Source organism: Thamnophis sirtalis, unplaced genomic scaffold, assembly GCF_051295495.1.
Source record: "Thamnophis sirtalis isolate CommonGarterSnake01/CBP01778 unplaced genomic scaffold, rThaSir2_p1.2 scaffold_2, whole genome shotgun sequence".
Lineage (NCBI taxonomy): Eukaryota > Metazoa > Chordata > Lepidosauria > Squamata > Natricidae > Thamnophis > Thamnophis sirtalis.
In genome coordinates, this window is record NW_028261382.1 from 133,026,140 (window position 1) to 133,047,021 (window position 20,882).

The following is a 20,882-nucleotide window of genomic DNA, read 5'->3' on the forward strand; positions in this document are numbered from 1 at the left end:
TGGAATAAAATAGTTTTTTAGAAGTGTGTTGGGGGGGGGGGTTAAGATTAGGAAATAAAAAAGCATAGCCTTTGGGATGTTTAAACATTTATTCGAAGCTTACATGTTTCAATTACAAAACTCGGCTTTCTGATAACACCAATATTTACAATCTAATCATCAACTGTTAAATCTCGTACAAAAATTAATGATCACACCTGAATGTAAGTGTATGGAAGGAGAGTGTAGCATACACAGAGTATTATTGGTTACAGAAATGCAGGTTTAATTATCCCGAAAGAATAGCTTTTCATAGCCCAATATTTCCCTGCTGTCCTAATCCATAACTATTCAAATCACACTATGGGAAAGCATCAGGTTGAGGAAACTAGAATATTTGCCTAATTAGGATGAAATGTTAATGAGACGTATATTGAATATAAGGATTAAATAAAACCAGTGGAAAAACTATTGGCTAATGAATTAATATTCTACACATCCCTCCTACTCTGTATAATAAACTAGGAAGTCTTGCAACAAGTCCATTTGGACTTTTTTTCATGTGACAATATTTTCCAGATTATATTTTGACTTTAAACTCAAGAATATAGTATATCTGGTTCACTAAATAATTATTGACACACAGGTGGCAAACTTTCTGGTGTTGCAACAATCGTCCTTTTGATTAAAATTCAATGCAAAAAAATTGAATAATCTATAAAAACCCCTCCCCCCCAAAAAACCTATGTTAGTAATTTAACATATAATCTTTAAAGGTTGGGTTGAGCCTCAGCCCGTTGTTCCAATGTTTCCACAATGTTTTTCAAACGTTCTTCATCACTGAAGAAGAACACGCAGAGTTTTCTTTCCATCTCCTGTACTTTATTATTCTCCAGGACGTCCTTCTTAGATTTTATATCAGCAAGAAAATCTGTGATAAGCTGATTTATTTTATTCAACTGGAATTCCAGCTGCTGAAACTGTTCAGAAAGTTGCTAAACATGAGAGAAATACAATAGTGAGTTCAATACACTTCTGTCCTACTATATCCTAGAAATATATTCATATTAATTATCTTATTTATGCAATCGTGAGTTTTTTCTGCCCATATCTTTTTGAAATATGGTTTCAAAAATTAAAACTTAGAATTCTTGACATTTATATTATAAATCAGGAATATGAAAATTTTGATTTGATTCTATAGGCCAACTATTACTGGTGGTTGACAAAAACCTTCTGCTCAATAAAAAGCTATGGCTGGGTTCACACAATACATTTGATTGGAAGTCTCGACTATTCAAAAGTGCTGATGTCAACTGAATAGCCACTTCACTTTGGTCATGTAGCTTATTGCATATTTATATATTAAATTTATATGTCACCCATCTCACTATTCAAAGCAACTCTGGGCTGCTGATAATACAATAAAAACACAAATACAAAAACATTAAGATTAACAAGAATTAAATAAAACTTAAGAACCAAATGCCAAGGTGGCGCAGTGGTTAAATGCAGCACTGCAGGCTACTGCTAGATCAGCAGGTCAGCGGTTCAAATCTCACCGGCTCAGGGTTGACTCAGCCTTCCATCCTTCCGAGGTGGGTAAAATGAGGACCCAGATTGTTGGGGGCAATATGCTGACTCTCTGTAAACCGCTTAGAGAGGCCTGAAAGGCCTATGAAGCGGTATATAAGTCTACTGCTATTGCTATTGCTATTGCACGAGTGGTATGACGGTTAGTTAATCTTTGCAGTTGCTAAGTTAGTAACATGATTGTTAAGTGAATCTGTCTTCCCCATTGACTTTGCTTGTCAGAAGGATTGCAAAACCTGATCACATGACCCCAGGACACTGCAACTGTCATAAAAATGAACCAGTTGTCAAGCGTCCGAATGTGGCTTTGGGATGCTGCAACAATCATGGGTGAAAAATGGTCATAAATAACATTTTTCAGTGCCGTTGTAACTTCAGTCCCTAAATTAATGGTTGTAAGTTGAGGACTACCTGTATTGTCACAGTGAAGTAAAGGCTGCAAGCTGCAAGAGTTTAGATTAGACACATCAACATTATGTGAATAAGGTACTTTCTTATAATTACAGTAAATATTAACAAATGTACTGTTGAATACTCCATGAAATTACCATCTCAGATTATCATAATCCAGTTACTTACCTGATTACTAAGGCACACACTTTCTCCTTTGCAGTATATAGAATCATGAAGAATTGTTAAATCAGCATCCATCTTTGATAAAAGATGATTTTGTTCTTGGCCAGCAAGCACTAATTGGTCAAGCACTGATACTGAATCCAGCTGTAACTTTTCAGCCATCTCCTCAAGCCTTTCATATGTTCTAAATAATTGCTTCGGATTCCTTCCTTCCAGAAGTTGACACATCCTTTAAAATATGTATAGAGGTGGGATAAAAATACATCAAAGTTAACAATGCCAGTGTTTCATTAACAGTGAAGCATTAAATGTTACATTATTTAATAAAATCTGTAAAGTCCGGAGCAAATATAGCAGTACAAAAGGTATTGGGCCTTTGCAACCATATTATGCTTGGTTCAAGAGTCACGCTTGACATTATTTCTTGTGCCACCACTGGAATTCATTATTTTAAATAAATAAGACCAAATCCCAGCAAAGCAGGGCTGACTTTGGAATGTATCCAGTATTAGGCAGCTATTGTATTGTATATATTAATACAGGGAGAACACTAAACTATCCAATATTCTTGGTTGAAATGTTACCAAAGTTAGATGAAAAAGTACATTTGATACAAACTGTAACTTCCATACACTCTTTTATTCAAGGAAGGAAGTAAATTATTGTTTAACTTAAAATACTGTACAATAAAAAGAAAGTAAATGTCTACTATGAGTTCATACAAACACTGATAATCCTCGACCTATGACCAGAATTGAGCCCCAACTTTGTGTTGCTAAGTGAGACATTTGTTAAGTGAGTTTTGCCCCATTTTACAATTTTCCTTGCCACAACTGTTTTGTGAATCAATGCAGTTGTTGTTAGCAACACAGTTGTTAAATGAATTTGATTTGCCCATTGACTTTGCTTGTCAGAAGGTCACAAAAGGTGATCACATGAGACAGGGTACTGCAACTGTCATAAATAGGAGTCACTTGCCAAGCATCTCAATTTTTATCACATGATGATGGGGATGTGGAAAGTCATAAATGTGAAAAACAGTTATAAGTTGTTCTCAATGCTATTGTAACTTTGAACAATCACTAAGCAGGGTGGATAAAAATCAAATTTTAATTTTTTTTAAAAAAAAATTAAATTGGATTGTTTGGATTTTTATCAAAATTATTTTAATAAAATGCTTTTGGAATAAAAATCTATCTAAATATAGTTTTCTATTTAAGATACATTAATAATTTAGTTTATTTAGCATGAAATGGAGCTAAGTTATGTAGCATGACTGAGTCAACAGCGAGTCAAATCCATCCTGTTAGTAAGCAAACTTTTGTATGTCAAGGACTACCTGTACATAACAGTATGCTCTGGCTTAGAACCATTACCAATAAGGAAGACCCATTCATTTCAAACAAATTATTTTTATGTTTCAGCCTGAGATTTATTTATTGACAACAGGCCTTATGTTTAGTGCTTCAGTAAATTTGAAATAATCCAGCTTCTTACCTATGGGCTGCAATATCCTTTGGCTCAACAGTGCTTCTTGGTGTCCTTTGAAGGGCTATAGAAGGCTCAGACATTGTTTCTATTGTCCGTACTAAAATGTCATTGCTTAATTTCAGGTCTTGCACCATATTTTCCAGCAGACGGCTCTTTTCCCTAAGTTTTCGAAATTCAATTTCATATGCCAACTGAAGAAATTCAAAGGATGCCTTCTGTTTGATCAGCTGGTTACAGATCTGATCCTGCCTAGATATATAGTAGTCCTGACGAGCAATTTGTAAATCAAAATCCCCTTTAACCACAGGCATATTCAAGAGCTCTGCATTCTCCTTAATCAGCAAAGGTAGGGTTCCATTGTTTATTTGTGATAAATCTATTTTTATTTTTGCAATGTCATTATTCAAGCTAGAAATTTTAGCTTCAAAGTTTTCTTTTCCATGAATCTGCAAAATAGAGAAATGGTTTCTGAGTTTTTGTTTAAGTGATTTGTTATTAAGTCTTGAATTCCAGAGGTTCTCCTCTAATTATACACAAACACACACACTACTGTTCACATTCCTTTTCGTTCTCCTCCTTTCTACCTATCTACGCATCCAACAGAGTTGAGGTACTCTAGATCAACAATTGAACAATGTCATCTTGTAAGATACAAGAAGCATGCCTTCTCTATCACAATGCCTGTTCTATGGAATACACCCTAACCCAATTCTGGCCTTTGAAAAAATCCCCGAAGACCTAGTTCTTCCACAATGCTCTGAACAGGATAATATATAAATCTGTTGCAACTTCTTAAAGTCTGTGGTTTTCCCTAAATAAGTGTGTTTTATTTTCATTGCCTTCTTTACAGATTGTGATGTATTTAACCCTTACTAGCTGCCCAGAATCATTTGACAAGTGGCCAGCTATATCAATTGAATACATTCCATTGCACACTATATTTTGAAGTATAATTACAATTACCCATTTTTAAAATCTAAGTTGCTGTGGATCTGAGCCAGTGGGAAATATTTTTCAAAATTTCATTTATCAATTTCTTTCTAATTATTTTATTCCCACTATAATAGACTTTACTATAATGGATTTTTGAAAGGAACCATAATGGATTGCAACAAAGAAATTATTCCGTGAAACAAATTCAGTCATCAATGATTCATGTAAGGATGAAAACTTTTAGAAGTCTTTTGTTCTTTTATCAAGTATCTCTCACTTCATTTCCAATAGTACTGATTGATATGGACCTCAGCCAGAGGCTTCATGTAGATGTTGAATTAACAAAGGACACAAAACAAACAAACAAACATTGAGCCCTGTGGTATCTCACAAATGAGAGGACTAGGGTGTTATTTCTCACACCCCCTGCATCAATTGAAGTTGGCCCTAAAAAAAGAGAATGGTCTCTCCAATTCTCAACTGCCGAAACTAGTCCAGATAGCATGGGCAATGTACTAAACCCCTGAGAAATCAAGGAGCACAAGAATGAATCTCCATCCTAGATCCAGCACAGGTCATCTGTGAGTGTGACCAAGATTGTCTCTGTACTAAATCCTGGCCTGAAATCTAAGTGAAACAGGCCTAGATATTCCACTTTCTCCAGGGTGCTCTACAGCTGCAGTCAGACTACATTTTCAACAACCTTCTCTAAAAAGGGATGATAACTACTAAAAGTATTGGCTCCAGGGATGACTTCTTAAGCAGGGGTTCAACCATTGCCCTCTTCAAATTTGAAGTTATTACCCCCTCCTTCAAAGACCACTCTCAAATGTCACAGAAATCCTATTTACTTCAAAAATCACTGATTCAAACTCATTCCAACTCACCCCTCAAAACCAGCCAAGATCCAACTCAGCATGGCTCTGAGCAATTCTTGCTTCATTTTCAGGATTCTAAAATGCCAAATGATTTTACTCAAAATAATGAGTGCCAGCCTATGGAACACTTACAAGGATGACATGTTCAAGTCAACTCACTATGAATTTAAAGACCGTTTAAAATTATATCTTTAAGGCAACAGCATTAAGCCTTATGCAAAAATCACCTTACCTTTTTTAAAGTGCCGATACTCTTCTCTGCCCACTGAAGACCTGATCTCATACTTAGGTTCTTAGCTTGCTGTTGAATTAATTGATGCTGAGCACAAATATATGCCATTTGCAACCTAGCCAGTTCTGATTTTTCATCACATATATCACTGCTTTCCTCGTAGCTGGAGGACTTACTTATATGTATAAGTTGAAAATTTTCTTCATTAGAACTTTCCACCAATTCGGATATACCCTGGAAAAACTGTTTTTTTGTATAGGAAGTAAGAGCTCCCGTGCTTTGTTCTTCTTGATACAAATAATTATCTAAAGGAAGATGGGTTAGCAGCACAGGAGGAGAATCCAGATCTTGTCCAGCTGCAACCACAAAAAAAGAAGCAAGTTTCTTAACTCCTTCAATTAGGGTTTGAAGCTCATTGTTTATCTTTATATTCATGGTTGTAAAGTTCCCTTGACCATCTTTCAGGAGTTTAAGTGTTTCCTCACCTCTTTCTTTAACCTTTAAGGAGATAAAACTATTAGCTGAAGCCATGACTTGAAGTTTGTTACGACGATGAATCTTTACCTGTTTAATCTTTTTAAGAGTTTGACATTCATTTTCTAACATTTTAAGGGTTTCCTCTTCTTCCTCACAATTGTTAGTTTTCAAATCAAGAGGCTTGGAATTCTTAAGAATTTCATTAAGAGCTTCTTCTCCTAAAATAGATTTTGATGATTTTAGGAGAGCATTAAATGACTGCAAATCTTCTTCAGATAGTACATTACGTTCATTCAAAGCTGTACAGAACCACTCCAGAAATGATTTATTTTCCAAAGTTTCAAATAACCAATCAAAGTCTTCTCCATTAAGTGAATTTGCCTTGAAATATCCTGTCCGCTTTAGAGTTTCAACAAACCTAGCTCCACCATCCATAATGCACTTCACTTGTTGATGCTGGATATTGCAGCCGTTTTCTACCACATTTTCAAGTATTTCTAGTAAAGAAAAGTATGGGATAATGAAAATAAATTAGTTTTATAAAGGTCTATATTTTATCAATTGATTTAAAAAAACCATCGCAAGGTTTCAAATCAATTAGAATTTTGCATATTGATAACAATACATTTCAATAGTCAGTGGCAAAATAATGGAAAAATGAAACTGAGTGAGCTAAAAAAAACAAGCCACTGACTCTTTCTAGGAGGCAAGTAAATTGCTTTAAACTTCAGAAAAAAAAGTTCCTTTCTACTCGTTTCCTATCGAAGTCTCTCCTCTTTGGAAATTAACAGTTACTTCTCCCCTTACTTTGTATTAATCTCCAGTGTCTTTCCTAGATTTATTACCTAGTGATCACGAGAATTCACCCGCGTACGATTCAAAGGGATCTGTAGGGCTGAAGAGCTCTCGCGTACCAATAAATCCCAAAGGGGAAGAACAACCGGTCTGTTTGGCGGGCGAGGGTGGGGAGGAATTCAAACTTCCGCCTTTTCATGATAACCAGCTCCCAGACACTCGCGAGAGCCAGCCACCTTCTCTCGAATTCATAGGGTTTTAGTTTTAGCGCTGATTTCAGAATGGAATGATTCAACTTAATTGAAATTCAGCTGAAATAAAAAAATTAATTTAATTCGTTAAAATTGTTTAAAAATTAAAAATGGGAGCATAAGAACCCGCAGCTTGTTATACTTTTGTGAGCTGTCTTTCCCATTTACATTCAGTACACCCAAGGCACAGGTTCCTCCCTTAGTCCTAAAACAGCGTTTTTCAAAAGTGCCAACTTTAAAATGAGTGTACTGCAACATTTCATGCCGGCTGGGGAATTCTGAGTGTTATAGCCCGCACATCTTAAGAGTTGCCAAGTTTGAAAAACTTATAAGGGAAATTAATAAATTTCTACAATTTGTAGCGTGATATTCTCATCACAAGACCGAGGTTATTCAAGCCTTTTGCTCCAGGTTTTTGCAAAGAAGCTCCCTATGAGGAAGAAAAAAGTGCCCGTGCTTATGTCCATATGAGATTTGAACAACATATACATCAGAGATCTTCAAAGCTGACAACTTTAAGACTTGTGGACTTCAACTCCTAGAATTCTGGAAGTTGAAGTCCACAAGTCTTAAAGTTGCCAAGTTTGGGGCCCCCTGATATACATACTGTGGTGGGAGTGTCGGATAAAGCAACCGAGACACAGGTGCTGCTCTGCTTTCAAAGGGTGGCCCAGTGTCCTTCACAGGGTGGGCAAGCTTGACGTAGCTCTAATAATTTAAATCTGTACAGGGACCATTCGTCGGCATTTTACAATAACCGTTAGTAAAAACGTCGCGCCCTCCACTGAAGAAAAGATTGCCCCAGTTGCTGCTGCCCATAGCGGGCTACTCTATATTATATATCTATGGTATTTGTTCCACGCCTTGCGTTTCGGAAACCGGAAATCGTTATCGGTGACCTACAGGAAGTGGTTTCTGAGGAGGATTGTCCCGGCTGGAGTGGTGTCGTGCCTAAAAAGCTGCCTGGCGGATTTCTGCGGCTGGGGAGCGGTGAGTTGTTGGAGCGCGACCAGCGTCCGGCCTGGTAGACACCTTTCTTTCTTGCGTGCTTTGTTCGTCACGAGGACTCGAGAGCCGAGAGCCGTGGGAAGGGGCTGGTGTCGATGCTGGGCGGAAAGTGACTTAATCCCGGGCTTCAATCTCTTCAACCAGCCTTCCCCAACGGTGCTTTACCTTGCATTGGGAAATTGCCTATGATAGGATGTATTGATGCCCTCTTAAAAGCACCCCCGTCTCAATTTTCCTCCCTGAACCCCCTGGAAATCATTTATTTTATTTATTTGTCAACCATGCACAAGGTAACAGGTATTAGTATAGACATGAACTAATGAGATTGGTACAAATAAGTAAAACATGGCCATGAATCACATAAAATGAGTACATATCAATGGGGATAGTAGGACAGAGAATACTTTTTATTCTCAGAGCTGCTACCTATCTAGACAACTGAAAAGCACCCTGTAAGGTTTGCTCCACCTTTTTCCCTTTTTGTAAGAACTAAGAGGACTTTATGTCAATCTTTTTCCTGTAGGATTCAACCTCTTCATTATTTGTGAACTCCTGGATGGATTTTTCTCTTGGGGTGACTTTGCCACACATATTTTTTTTTCTATCATTTATTTCCTCTGTTTTTTAGCATTCTTCTCTGCCCCCCTCTCCGTTATGATTAAAATGAAATGAGCCACTCTGATAGCAAGATGTTCATAATATCTTGTTTATATTTGTGTGTATTTGAAATCTTAGGAATCAAGCCTGGTAGCTTTGGTAATGTAATATTATTCCCTCATTTTTTAAAAAACTGTTCTTCCTACAATTCCCATATTTTTTTAACATGATTTAAAATATGATCCATGCAATAAGAATACAGAATATAATGTACATGTGCCTTGCAGACAGTGTTGACTGCTACCAACTGCCTAAATTTCTGCAGGTTTTTTTTTTTTGGCAAGATTTAAGAAGTGGTTTACTGTTGCATTCTTCCTAAGAACTGAGAGAAAGTGACTGTCTCTCGGTCACAGTTGTCTTTGTATCTAAGGCAAGACTAGAAACTAGAGTTTTCCACTTTGTAGCTTGGTGCCTTTACCACTGCACCAAACTGACTGTTACTGTAGATATAATGCTAGGAAATTAGGTACAGCTATAAATTATGTATCAAAACCAAATCACACCTATATGCCTTATCTTAATATGGAGCACACTAAGAATGAATAAAATATTAGGATTGCAACTTCCCCAAATTGTCCAGTTAATGTAGCCCTTTGTCATGCTAGATAAAAATTATAAGAATTATCGATCTGAATGGTACCATTGGAGGAAGGGCCATCTATGTAGTTTCACTTTGTGTGTGCACAAGCAACAAAAGCAAATCTTTTCAGATCCAGTTTGGTAAAACTGATTTTGATTCCGATTAAATTAGCAACTGTTTACAACTTAAGATTTAGAAATCTAAAATCTCAAAAACACAAGTCAGTCCAAGTTTATCATTTTGTTTTTCCCAATGCCCAAGCCATGCCTGTAGGTTTCTTGCAAACAGGATATAGAGGATTATCCTTTTCACCATTTGCTAAGATTGGTATTTTAGAGGTATTTGAGTCTCAAGTTAAAAGCCCTTGATGTATCTGTTCTCCATGAAGTTATCCAAATCCTTTTAAAAACTATCCAGGTTAGTTGGCATTATTACTTCTAGTACTATGTCAAGAATTTTACAGTTCTTTTGGACTAGGATGAGCAGCCCAAAATAACTAAAACTTTTTAAATGTTTATCTGATAATTCCGAAACTGAAGACACAATGTAGCTTTCTAATGAGATGAAGCATGTCCACTTTCAGGAGATCTGGGCTTTTTGACCATACATCTTTGATTTCATATTTTAAAAGGCAACATGTATAATTTTGGGCAAAATTAGATTAACTAGTCAGGTAGTAGTGCCTTTCTACAGGAATAATACCTCCCAAACATTCAAATAAATTGGTGAAGGGTTTTGTGCAAATGGCATTCAAAGTAATTTTCTTTGTCCAGTGCCAGTTTTGTTGGTATACTCATCAACTGAGAAAGCAATCATGCAATCTCCAAATCTGATTAGGCATTTCTTAATCTTAATTGTTTTATTCAATATGTAAATCATGGAATTAGCTGATAGGAAGGCTTGTGTTCTTGATTCCCAACTTGGCACATCACAGACTTAACCAAAGTTAAACAATTAAGTTCTGTTCTTTCTATGTGTATTTCAATTTTAAATAAGATCACTATCTCTGTATAGTATAGAGGGCAAGACAGACAATTCTGTCTTCTAAATGAGGACAGTATTTGTATACCTTCAGGATTTTTAACAGTAGTCAGCTGACAACATTACAAGAGCCAAGGTGGCGCAGTGGTTAGAGTGCAGTACTGCAGGCCACTTCAGCTGACTGTTAGCTGCAGTTCAGCGGTTCTAATCTCACTGGCTCAAGGTTGACTCAGCCTTCCATCCTTCCGAGGTGGGTAAAATGAGGACCCAGACTGTGGGGGCAATATGCTGACACTGTAAACCGCTTAGAGAGGGCTGAAAGCCCTATGAAGCGGTATATAAGTCTAACTGCTATTGCTATTGCTATTACTTCTGGCCATGCTGCCTAGAATGAGAATTTCCTAATCATTACTATGTTTTTATCTGTAAGGAATTTTGAGGTGTCATCCAATATGTGTGGATTGGGGATTTATCCTGAAAAATATACTTGTAAATTCAAGAATGAATATATCTATATTTATATAGCAATGTAAATACATAGATATAATATTGATACACTTTATGTAAGAATACACATACAATATGAACTGTTCCTTATTGGCAATTATCATACTTGTATTCTGATAATTTGGACAGTATTTTTGCCAAAAGTAAGATTTATTCTGAAAATCAAGGTTACATCTGGCCAAGGTTACATGTTTTTTAATAAAAATAATATCAGTATGTGAAAGAAATTCCTGTACTGGCTGAGTATCTATCCATTTATTTTATGGTGAAGTGTACTATCCTGTATCCACATAACAGCTTGATTAAATAGATTGGGCTAAGAGTGAATGAAGACTATATTTATATAGGCTTTTATAAAATTTCTTGGCAGTGAAAACAATCAATCAGTAGAACAGCTAGCTTTCAGAAATTGTGGGTGCTTTATCACTTGAGGCTTTTAAGAAGAGCCTGGACAGCTACCTGGCTAATAGTATAGGGTCTCCTGCTCAAGCAGGGAGTTGGACTAGAATACCTCCAAGGTCCCTTCTAATGCTGATATTCTATGTTCTATAGGCTACAGTCACCAAGTAACCTCTGACAAGAACCCAGGCACTCTTAATCCAATCATTTTATCATCTTGGCTCTGTGCAAGCAATGCCATGGATGTTTTAAATAGCAATAGCACTAAGATTTATATACCGCTTTACAGTGCTTTACAGCCCTCTTTAAGAGTATACAGAGTCAGCGTATTGCCCCCAACAATTTGGGTCCTCATTTTACCTTCCTTGGAATGATGGAAGGATGAGTCAACCTTGAAAGAACCTTTCTAGACACTTATCTTTGGCCTTTAGATTGTATCTGATAGGTATTAAGTTCTGGAAGACTGAATTAAATCATCTGACATGCTTGTTATTGATGATGTTATTAGTTTGGGTAATGAAACATCTGCAAGAAAACAACCAAGCTTAGAGAGCACCAAAGACCCAGTCATTTCAACCCTGAGCTACCATGTTTCCCCAAAATAAGATAAGGTCTTATTTTATATTGACCCCCAAAATAAGCACTTGGCCTTATTTTCGAGGCGGTCTTACTATTTTTGAGGTACAGGAGACGGCAAGCATGGTCACTTCATGGCTACTGCTGTGTTGCAATATTTTCAGGGACGGCTTATTTTAGCGCATGCACTCAAAAGCCTGATTGTGCTTATTATCTAGGGAGGTCCTATTTTCAGGGAAACGGGGTATGCATTTTCTCATTTATCAGTTTTTGTCTCTTATTTTGATAACATTTCCCATGATAATTTGAATGTCTATTAAAAGTCCTTCAGGAAAAACTTTATTTAGTTAATTAATCTGCAGATAACATTATAACATAATCTATATAGTATAAAATAGTTCTTGACAGCAATTGAGAGTGGGACTGCCATTGCTATGCGATGCAATCATAAAATGCAGTGTCACATGATCATCATTTAGCAATGGCAATCCTGTGGTAATCCCAGGTCCAGTGGCTATTATGTTAACTGAGGACATGTGGGTTGTTGAGGGGGAAGCAGAGGGAGTCCCAGGTAAGGAGCCCAGAGTTGGCACAGAGGCTGGGAGGGCTTGGGAGGCCTAGCTCATGCTGTGGGTGAGATGAGGGAACTGGGGGAGTGAATTAGTGGAGGTTTGAGAGGGCTGGGAGAGGTTGTACACAGGCAAGAGTATTCGCTGCAGAGGAGAACAATGTACCAGAGTGACTTGCACCTTTCCTTGCTAACTTCCCCACTTTGTGAGAAGCTAGCAGTGAAGTAGTCATCATGTGACTGTGGTTGCCTGTGACATTGTAAATGAACTACATTGAAATCTATTGTAAATGTTTCTGGGGATACAGTATCTAGATAAGATTTTAGCCAGGCATATGATTGGCCAGTCAAATTCATAACTGCATTAAGGATTCTTAGATAACCTTGGCCTCAAATTAAGAGGTAGTAATGTAAACACGTTGCTATAGATGGTATTTTAATATAATACAGTAAACATAGCTAAATCATGTTTTTCTTTGATGTCACTACCAACTGTTGGAAGGACTGTAGTTAGTGACCTTGTACTGCCACTAGACAATTTTTTTTTCCATAATGAACTTGAATATGTATGTACTTTTCCATTTGTTTTCAGATCCTGTTTAAAAGCTCCAAAGGCATTTGTTAAGAAGAGATGGGTAAGGATATTGACAAAAATATCCTTTAGAAGTATCTTTGCTTATTAAGAACATATTCAATATATCATAAAAGTGCTAATTTTACTTCCAGTCATGTTTAAATGAAAATTTGGATGACAATTCAGAGTAGTAATTAATATATTAATTATGATTGCAATTGTTTGTCATGGAGTATCTTTTAAGGCTTGTTTTGCTTGCTGAATGGCAAAATGACACTTTTGTAATCTTACATTATTTAGATATATGTATCACTTCCTCAATGCCTCCCCCCCTTTAAAACTTAAGAATTGTTTTTTCTCACCTTATTTGGAGATAAATTGTTATTCTGACAGGTGAAATATTTTTTAAAAAAAACAAAGATTGCCAGTACCTGTAGGAAGGATGGGTATAATAAAAAACACTAGACTTCATTCTGCTTTATAGTGTACTGGAATTATTATCTATATTTAAATTTTATCTTTTAAAATTTATTTCCTGTTATAAAGTATGTACGATAATGATCTCAAAATGTTGATAAGGATGCCTTTTTAAAGTTCATCAGATTTGAATACTACCAAGGAATGCTATAGTATTTTGAAATATTTCAGGTTAGTAGATTAGTGTCCACCTAGTATTAAAGCAACTTGAGATAAGAACTCTTACAGTATTTATCACAAACAATATATAACTCAATATCATATTTACATGTTGGACTTGCTGCCATTCTCATATATATTTATTTGATTTTTATCCCACTTTTATTACCTTAACTCAAGGAAGCAAACCTATATAATACCCCTCCTTCCTCCTATTCCCCCCCCCAACAACTATCCTATCAGGTGGGTTAGGCTGAGAGTCACTTGCCCAAAGTAACCATTTACATTTCATGCATAAGGCATGAAACTCAGCCTTCTAGTTTCTAACCCTAACCTTAGCCACTACACCAAACAGGTTCTCCATACCAAACTATATATATAATAAATTCATTGTTTATTATTTAATTGTTAAACCTTCTAATAGTCATAAATTGAAATTCTTCATTCATTCCATATTGTAGATGGAGAAGAGAAAACATATGGAGGGTGTGAAGGCCCTGATGCTATGTATGTGAAGTTGATATCTTCTGATGGCCATGAATTCATTGTTAAACGAGAGCATGCGCTCACATCAGGAACAATAAAGGCAATGTTAAGTGGCCCAGGTTGGTATAACACTCATTTCTGAAAAACTGGGATTGAGATTTTTTTGGGTCTTTTAATAGTAGAGTAATCTTTGGAATCAGTTTCTCAAAAAGAACAGTACAGTTTGGTAGAATTTAGTATTTCAATTCCAGTCAGAGACTATGTGCCCAAACAAAAGTGAAAATGGTCTTGGAATCATAGGGATTTTCCAGTATTACCAAAGGAAAGTTTCTAAGCTTTAGATACTTTTCTATAGATCAGTTTTTGTTTTTTTGAAAGGGGATCAGTTTTGAGTTAGTCATAATACCAATTTGGGTCAATTATATACATTATGGAAAAATAATGTCCATATTCATTCTGCTAATAATAATAATTGTACAATTCTATAGAGACTGAGAGTGTATTTGCTGTTACAAGGGATATCACTGATAGGATGAGTTTTCCTTCCTCACTGTAGCCATTTCCTAACAAATGTATTATTCTATCTGCCCTGTCCACTAAATCTATAAAATAGATTTGGATTCCTACAAGCCAGATTTATGAGGCGAAGGAGCTTATATTTCATATCACTTTCATTTATATTTCACATATGTTCAATCATGCTTATTACAATTTTATTCTAGGAATAAAATTCACAGATAATCAACAACTATCAAAATGAGTTTTAATTCAAATTTATGACAAATACTTAACTTTTAATAGTGCAGTTTTCAGCTTTCTTTATATGTACAGGTGAATGTGCAGTGTGTGTGTATGCGTTTGTAAAAATAGTGCCTGAAAAGGGCAATGTTATTTATTAGTGCATTATATTCAAAAAGTTAACTGATTTTCTTCTGATTAGATCCAATGGTACAATTAAAACAAGTTGCAATAAGGATTGGTTTGACAGGCTTTATTAAAAAAAATTCCTAAGGTCAAATGATTATATCTGAAAACTCATTCTGAATTTGTTCAGGTTGATCAAATTTAAATAATTATAAAAGATAAAGAAGACAACAAATCTAAAATGCAGAAGTTCAAGTAGCAGTGGTTTCATTAAATTATATGTATATTCATACAAATACAACACACACATACTTCTGAATTAAACCTTTGTCAAAAAAATACTGATGAGTTATCTTTGTTTTTTATGTGCACAGGGCAGTTTGCTGAAAATGAAACAAACGAAGTGAATTTCAGAGAGATTCCTTCTCACGTCCTATCTAAAGTATGCATGTATTTCACCTATAAGGTTCGCTACACTAACAGCTCCACAGAGATTCCTGAATTTCCAATTGCACCTGAGATTGCACTGGAACTGCTGATGGCTGCAAACTTCTTAGATTGTTAAATAGAATAAATTATAATAAAAATGTAAACCACCCCCTTTCCCTTCCAGTATTTAATACATATGTTTAGTTAGCAACTTTTTCGTATAGCATGTTTTATATGTTTGGCCAAGAACTGTACTCATCACTGTGAAGGATATTTCTCACAGTGGTTTTGCATAGGAACCATTCATGCTCAATTTTGTTTTGCTGCCTACACAAGTACGGACTTCTTACCAATTGATAAATAAACATGCCAAGTTATGCATGACCTTTGCCTTATCCTTCAGCAAAAAAAATAATTATGTTATCACCGCTATGAATTTGCTGAAATTACTTCTTTCTGAGAACAGTTCAGAGTTAAAGATGGAATCCCCTCCGGGGATGAATCAGACTTCCTCACTTGGAATGCTCAATATTGGGGTATGCTACAAATGTGTTGGGGAGGAGTGGAGGCTGGAATTTTATGTTAGCATATTCTCAGATTGTGCTAATAATAAAATGGACTTATGTTGTAATTGTAAAAATGGTATATAACTATGCTTATAACACATTTGTTGCAATACTTTACTTGTATGTTCAATCTTGGTAGGCATTACATTTACACAGTAATCTATTATGGCTTTTCCCATACTTCCAGTTCTTCTTTACTTTTAGTAATCTTTATAAATTTATCTATAGGCTTTATAAAATGATGATTCCCAGCTATACTGTCAAATGTAAAATAGAGGACTGTGATAGAATGACACATCTCAATTTAACATGAGCAAACCTCATCCTGAATAATAAGATTTTCAATCATAACTGGACTTCATTATTTGCAGTAAATAATAATTTATTAAATCCATATGCCATCTGACTCCCAGCAATTCTGGACGGTTTACAAATTGTTAAAAACACATAACAATACAGTACAAAAAATAAAAATCAAAGAAATTAACATAGAGAAAACAAACTTGGATGGATACAAGGGAAGGAAAAAACATACATCAACCATCCTCACCAAATCCCTAATGAAGATCAACATCATTAAGGCCTTTTGAAATCTCATTAGGGTGAGGCTGTTCAGATCTTGGGAGGAACCTTATTTCAGAGTATAGATGCTGCTACATAAGACATACTTTCAGGGTCCCAAAATACAACATTAATCAATGGAGCCTGGGATATGCTAATCCTGCCAGATTGAACCAACTAGGCACATATTACGGGACAATATAGCTTAGGGCATTATTTTATGTAGCAGTTTATACATAATCTCTGGAAAGTATAGAGTATGAGTTAAATACTATTTTTATCCATTGTTTTTGTTGTGTTTGAGAACTGGTTACAATAAGTTTTGTTAAGTTCATTTTGGATATTGCTGATTGGCTACAGTGGTATGAGGATGTTTCAAAGAACTTTCTACTATCCTATTCTGACCATGAATCAGACCATTCCAACTGCACCAGGCTAGTTCAGCCTCAATACTTTTTTTTTTAAACTTCTGTTTAATAAGCATTATATAAAATAGTTTTGAATTAAAAAGTATAATAAATTTATATGCAATCAGGTAAAAAGAAACTACTAGTAAAGCTCCACAGATTTGATGTGAGTTCAAACTAAGGCATCTGCTCAGTTTTTTAAAAAAATGGGGTGGGGAGTTATGAAAGATTGCTTTAAATACTTAATTTTTTAGAGGGACCTTGTGGAATAAAGCTTTTTTTTCTTTTTTCTTTTTGTTGTCTTTTGAGTTAGTTTTGATTCCTGGTGACTACCTAGACTAGTCTCTGCAATTTTCTTGGAATATTTAAGAAGTGGCTTACCAGTGCTGCCTTCTTAGGGTTGAGAGTATATCTGGCCCAAGATCACTCAACTGAGTGGTTTCATGCCTAAGTCAAAACTAGAAATTACAATCTCCCTGTTTCTTGTCTGCTGACTTTTACATCAATTATAATATTAATTGCATGGTCAAGTAAAAGATCTTGATAAATATGCTTTGCCATAATTTTATATATTTTTCATAATGTATTTATTCAGGCCAAGACAAGGCATGATATTGGGTGGGGGAAAATCTAGAGATCCAGCTTTTCTAGTTGAACTTAACATTCAACTCTTGCGTATACTAGTTCCCCATTTAGAACTGATGCAAGTAAACATAAGCAAATACTACTTACAGTCCAAGTAGATATTTTCAGTAACAGTACCTTCTGGCACAATTTGGTCTAGAACCTTACATTAATCCCTTTGTTCTTGATTTATTGATTTTCCAGGCCAATATTCCTGTTCTATTTGTCATACACAAGTTAAGTTTTTTTTTTAATCTATTCTGAATATTGTTCACTTGTCCTTGTATTCAGAAAGTATAGTGTAATGTGTTTTATTTCAGGATTATTCTTTCTCTTTTTGAAAAATGAGGAAGGTGCATAGTGAAAACAAAAAGTAAATCATTCAGTTTTGTTTCCAAATGCTCCCAGTAGTAGTTTCTAGTTTTGCATACGTTGAAGATAGGAGAAACTGGAATAAATCTGTTAAGGTATACTGCTCATAGTGAGGTGGTCTCCAGTTACTGCAAATGTTAGTTGCCATGCAACTGGCCCAACAAAAGAATGTGAATATAAATCTTCCATTACATTGGGTAAGAGGTATGAACAACTATGCTGTGAGGGAAATACAGAAATATGTTAATTGTGTTAAGATGTTCAAATATTCATTTATTTATGAAATGTGAAATTGGTAAAATTTGAACCATCCAGGTCTACAGCTGATAGGAAGCTGTCTCTACACATACAAAGCTAAGTGTTATTTCTACATACTTTACACTGAAAAACTATTCCACTTAAAACATTCATAGGGATGTATTCCCATACTGAAGTGGAACCACATATTGTCTCATGAAACATACTATTTTCCAAATTTAGTCTATTGTTATTAGACTTTACTCAGTGTGTAGTGACAGTATATGTTAATTATATGCTTACAGGATTAGTTGTAGATTAGTATTAAATAAGGTAATTTAATAGATATTTAAAATTAATTATGCTTCCGAACACTCCGTTTTAATTGTTTCCTTCAGATAGACTTTTTAGTGCCTTTGAGTCAATGGTAACCCCAAGCTGACTGCCTGGCCATACATTTAATGTCTATATATCAAAATAAGTTTGAAAATCATATTTTATTAACATGTTAGCAATATATTGCACCATCATTAATGGCACTTCAGTTCTAAGGAAAACAATTATGTTATGTTATTGATTTACTTAAAAGAGTGAAATGGACATTTTGAATGCATATTAGTATACAAGCTATAAAGTATCTTATTTGTAAAAAAATGAAATCAAACATTTTTTAAAAACTTGAAAAGGAAAACGGGATTTAGCAATTCTTGTATTCCAAACCTAACAATGAATAACAGTTTGCAGAACGTGAAAACTTAAGAGAACTTGTACTGATTCCCATACCTAGTACAAAGGCTAGACCCTGCTGTTTTCTTAGCTATTTTTTTCCCAGAAATTGTTTGCCGTTGCCTACTTTCTAGGGCTGAGAATGAGTGACTGACCCAAGATCATCCAGCTAGTTTCATACTCAAGGTGGAACTAGAACTCAATCTCCCCAATGCCTTAATCACTACACAAAATTACTCCATTAGCCAGTGGAATTTCAATAAAGATTATGGCAAATGCTTTTTTTTTAAATGTCAAGTTCAAGATCCATATTAACCTATGTTTTTGTATATCATGTGCCACATTAGCAAATGTTCTGTACTTCAAAGCTTTAATGAATTGTTAAAATGTATTTATTTCTGACAAAAACATTAGGATTTCAAATTCCTTGTCCAGGTATATTTGAAAGATTTTACTTACTTGTAGATTATACCTTCCTTGAATAACGAAAAACTAGGCACTACCAGAAAACAAAGTTATTTATTATGGCATGTTGTCATTTCCTATACATTATCTAAGCTAATTATTTCTATTCTGTGATAATATATTTTGTCTAGAATAAACGGAAAGCTATTTTTATAGCCTGTCAAATGTAAGCACATATTTTGAAGGTAGGTCTATCTAACTATATGCTGTATCTGAAACGTAGGTCACTTGTGATGTCATTGCTGGAGATATGGACGAGATTCCAGGTGGCAACCAAAATGCGTTTGCTTCTCCTCCAAGCTTACTAAGTCGAGCCCTACAATGGGTGACCTCACCTCCTCGGTGAGGTTTTTTGGACACTCCTTCCAGATGCAAGGCTGTAGTCGGAGAAAACACTTAAAGGGCATGCGATGTCTGGTGCGCCCACGAAGATATACACACCTATTTTTTAATAAACCGCCTGGCACCCTACACTCCGGAAGCCAGCATAGCACGCACGTGGCCTACGGCCTTACTGAGTTCTGACGCCGTAACGAGAGGAGCTACGGTTGGCTTTTGAATCTTTTTTTTTTTTTTAAGGAAGGCCAGAATTTTAACAACCCGCTCGAAGACGTCCCGTGCCCACCTGGCACCGACTACGGCAGGGCTTCGGGGCGCATGCGCGCTTTCCACGGGATGGCCGGAGTTCCCACGTGACCCGTAGGGGGTTGGGGGGAGAGGCGAGGAGGAGAAGGAAGCGACCGAGGAAGAGTGCCGGCGTTCCTGCCGCCGTCGCCGTCGCCCTACGTCTCTCCCGGTCCCGGCCGGCGGCGCCGAAAGCGGACCGTGTGGGGAGGCGGATCCATCATGGCGTCTATGCAGGTGAGCAGCCTGCGGCAGACTGGAGTGGCGCGTCCCTTCGTCCCCAGGTGACTCTCTCGGGACTAGGGAGAAGAGCGGAGCTGAGGGAGCCGCTCTGCCGTCAAGCAGGAGTTGGTGAAGGTTGGACCGGAGGCTCTCGCCCCTCTCGCCTGCGCTGACTTCCGTGAAGCGGCGGCGGTTGGCAGCTGCTCTGGTGTTTCCTGCCCGAGCGGTTGGGGAAAGAGAGGAACTTCGTCCTGAAGGGACGGGCGAGAAGCCGGGCGAGGGGTGGGGGACAGACAAGGCCAGGAAGGAGAGAGAGCTCTGCCCTCCCCGTCTTCGTCTCCCTTCGCGGCTTGAGGAAGGGGCAGGAGACGGGAGAGAAAAAGCCGGGCTGTCCTGCGGCTCGAAAGCTTAAGAAAGGCGGGGGTGGACGGAGGCGGCGGGCGAGGTTGGGCTTCGCCGGGTGAGAGAGCAGGTGGCTGTTTTCCTAGGTGTGGTTTTCGAAGACTTGGGGCTGTATTCGGCCTGTCTTGGTTGGTAGGTGAGGGGCAAATAACATGGGTTTTATTATTTGCCAACTAACATAGTCACTTTGTATTTTAATCTGATTT

At 36.6% G+C, this 20,882-nt stretch overlaps 4 protein-coding genes across 7 annotated transcripts in view; 2 read left to right on the forward strand and 2 right to left on the reverse strand.

Moving 5' to 3' along the window:
* GDAP1 (ganglioside induced differentiation associated protein 1) overlaps positions 1–20,882 on the reverse strand; it is a 357,570-nt gene that overhangs the window by 148,247 nt on the left and 188,441 nt on the right. The gene's annotated exons all lie outside the window — the stretch shown is intronic.
* On the reverse strand, positions 71–7,123 carry HAUS3 (HAUS augmin like complex subunit 3). The gene is made up of 5 exons (XM_014053124.2): positions 7,005–7,123; positions 5,683–6,656; positions 3,646–4,085; positions 2,152–2,377; positions 71–974 (listed from the first exon to the last, which is right to left on the reverse strand). The coding sequence occupies exons 2-5, from the start codon at positions 6,592–6,594 to the stop codon at positions 750–752; spliced, it is 1,803 nt and encodes a 600-aa protein (XP_013908599.2). The 5' UTR covers positions 6,595–6,656; positions 7,005–7,123; the 3' UTR covers positions 71–749.
* On the forward strand, positions 8,084–15,854 carry ELOC (elongin C). 3 transcript variants are annotated; one of them, XM_014053130.2, is made up of 4 exons: positions 8,084–8,195; positions 13,074–13,116; positions 14,153–14,296; positions 15,416–15,854. In XM_014053130.2, the coding sequence occupies exons 2-4, from the start codon at positions 13,113–13,115 to the stop codon at positions 15,604–15,606; spliced, it is 339 nt and encodes a 112-aa protein (XP_013908605.1). In that variant the 5' UTR covers positions 8,084–8,195; positions 13,074–13,112; the 3' UTR covers positions 15,607–15,854. The 3 variants fall into 3 exon arrangements, with proteins under 3 accessions (XP_013908605.1, XP_013908607.1, XP_013908606.1); XM_014053132.2 differs by having other exon boundaries at positions 8,116–8,229; XM_014053131.2 differs by lacking the exon at positions 8,084–8,195 and adding an exon at positions 8,263–8,369.
* Positions 20,124–20,882, forward strand: part of UBE2W (ubiquitin conjugating enzyme E2 W) — a 31,256-nt gene continuing 30,497 nt past the window's right edge. For both annotated transcript variants that reach the window (XM_087706939.1, XM_087706941.1), the window contains exon 1: positions 20,124–20,289. In XM_087706939.1, the coding sequence (XP_087563065.1) occupies positions 20,275–20,289 (15 nt within the window). In that variant the 5' untranslated portion in view covers positions 20,124–20,274. The remainder of the gene's footprint in view (positions 20,290–20,882) is intronic.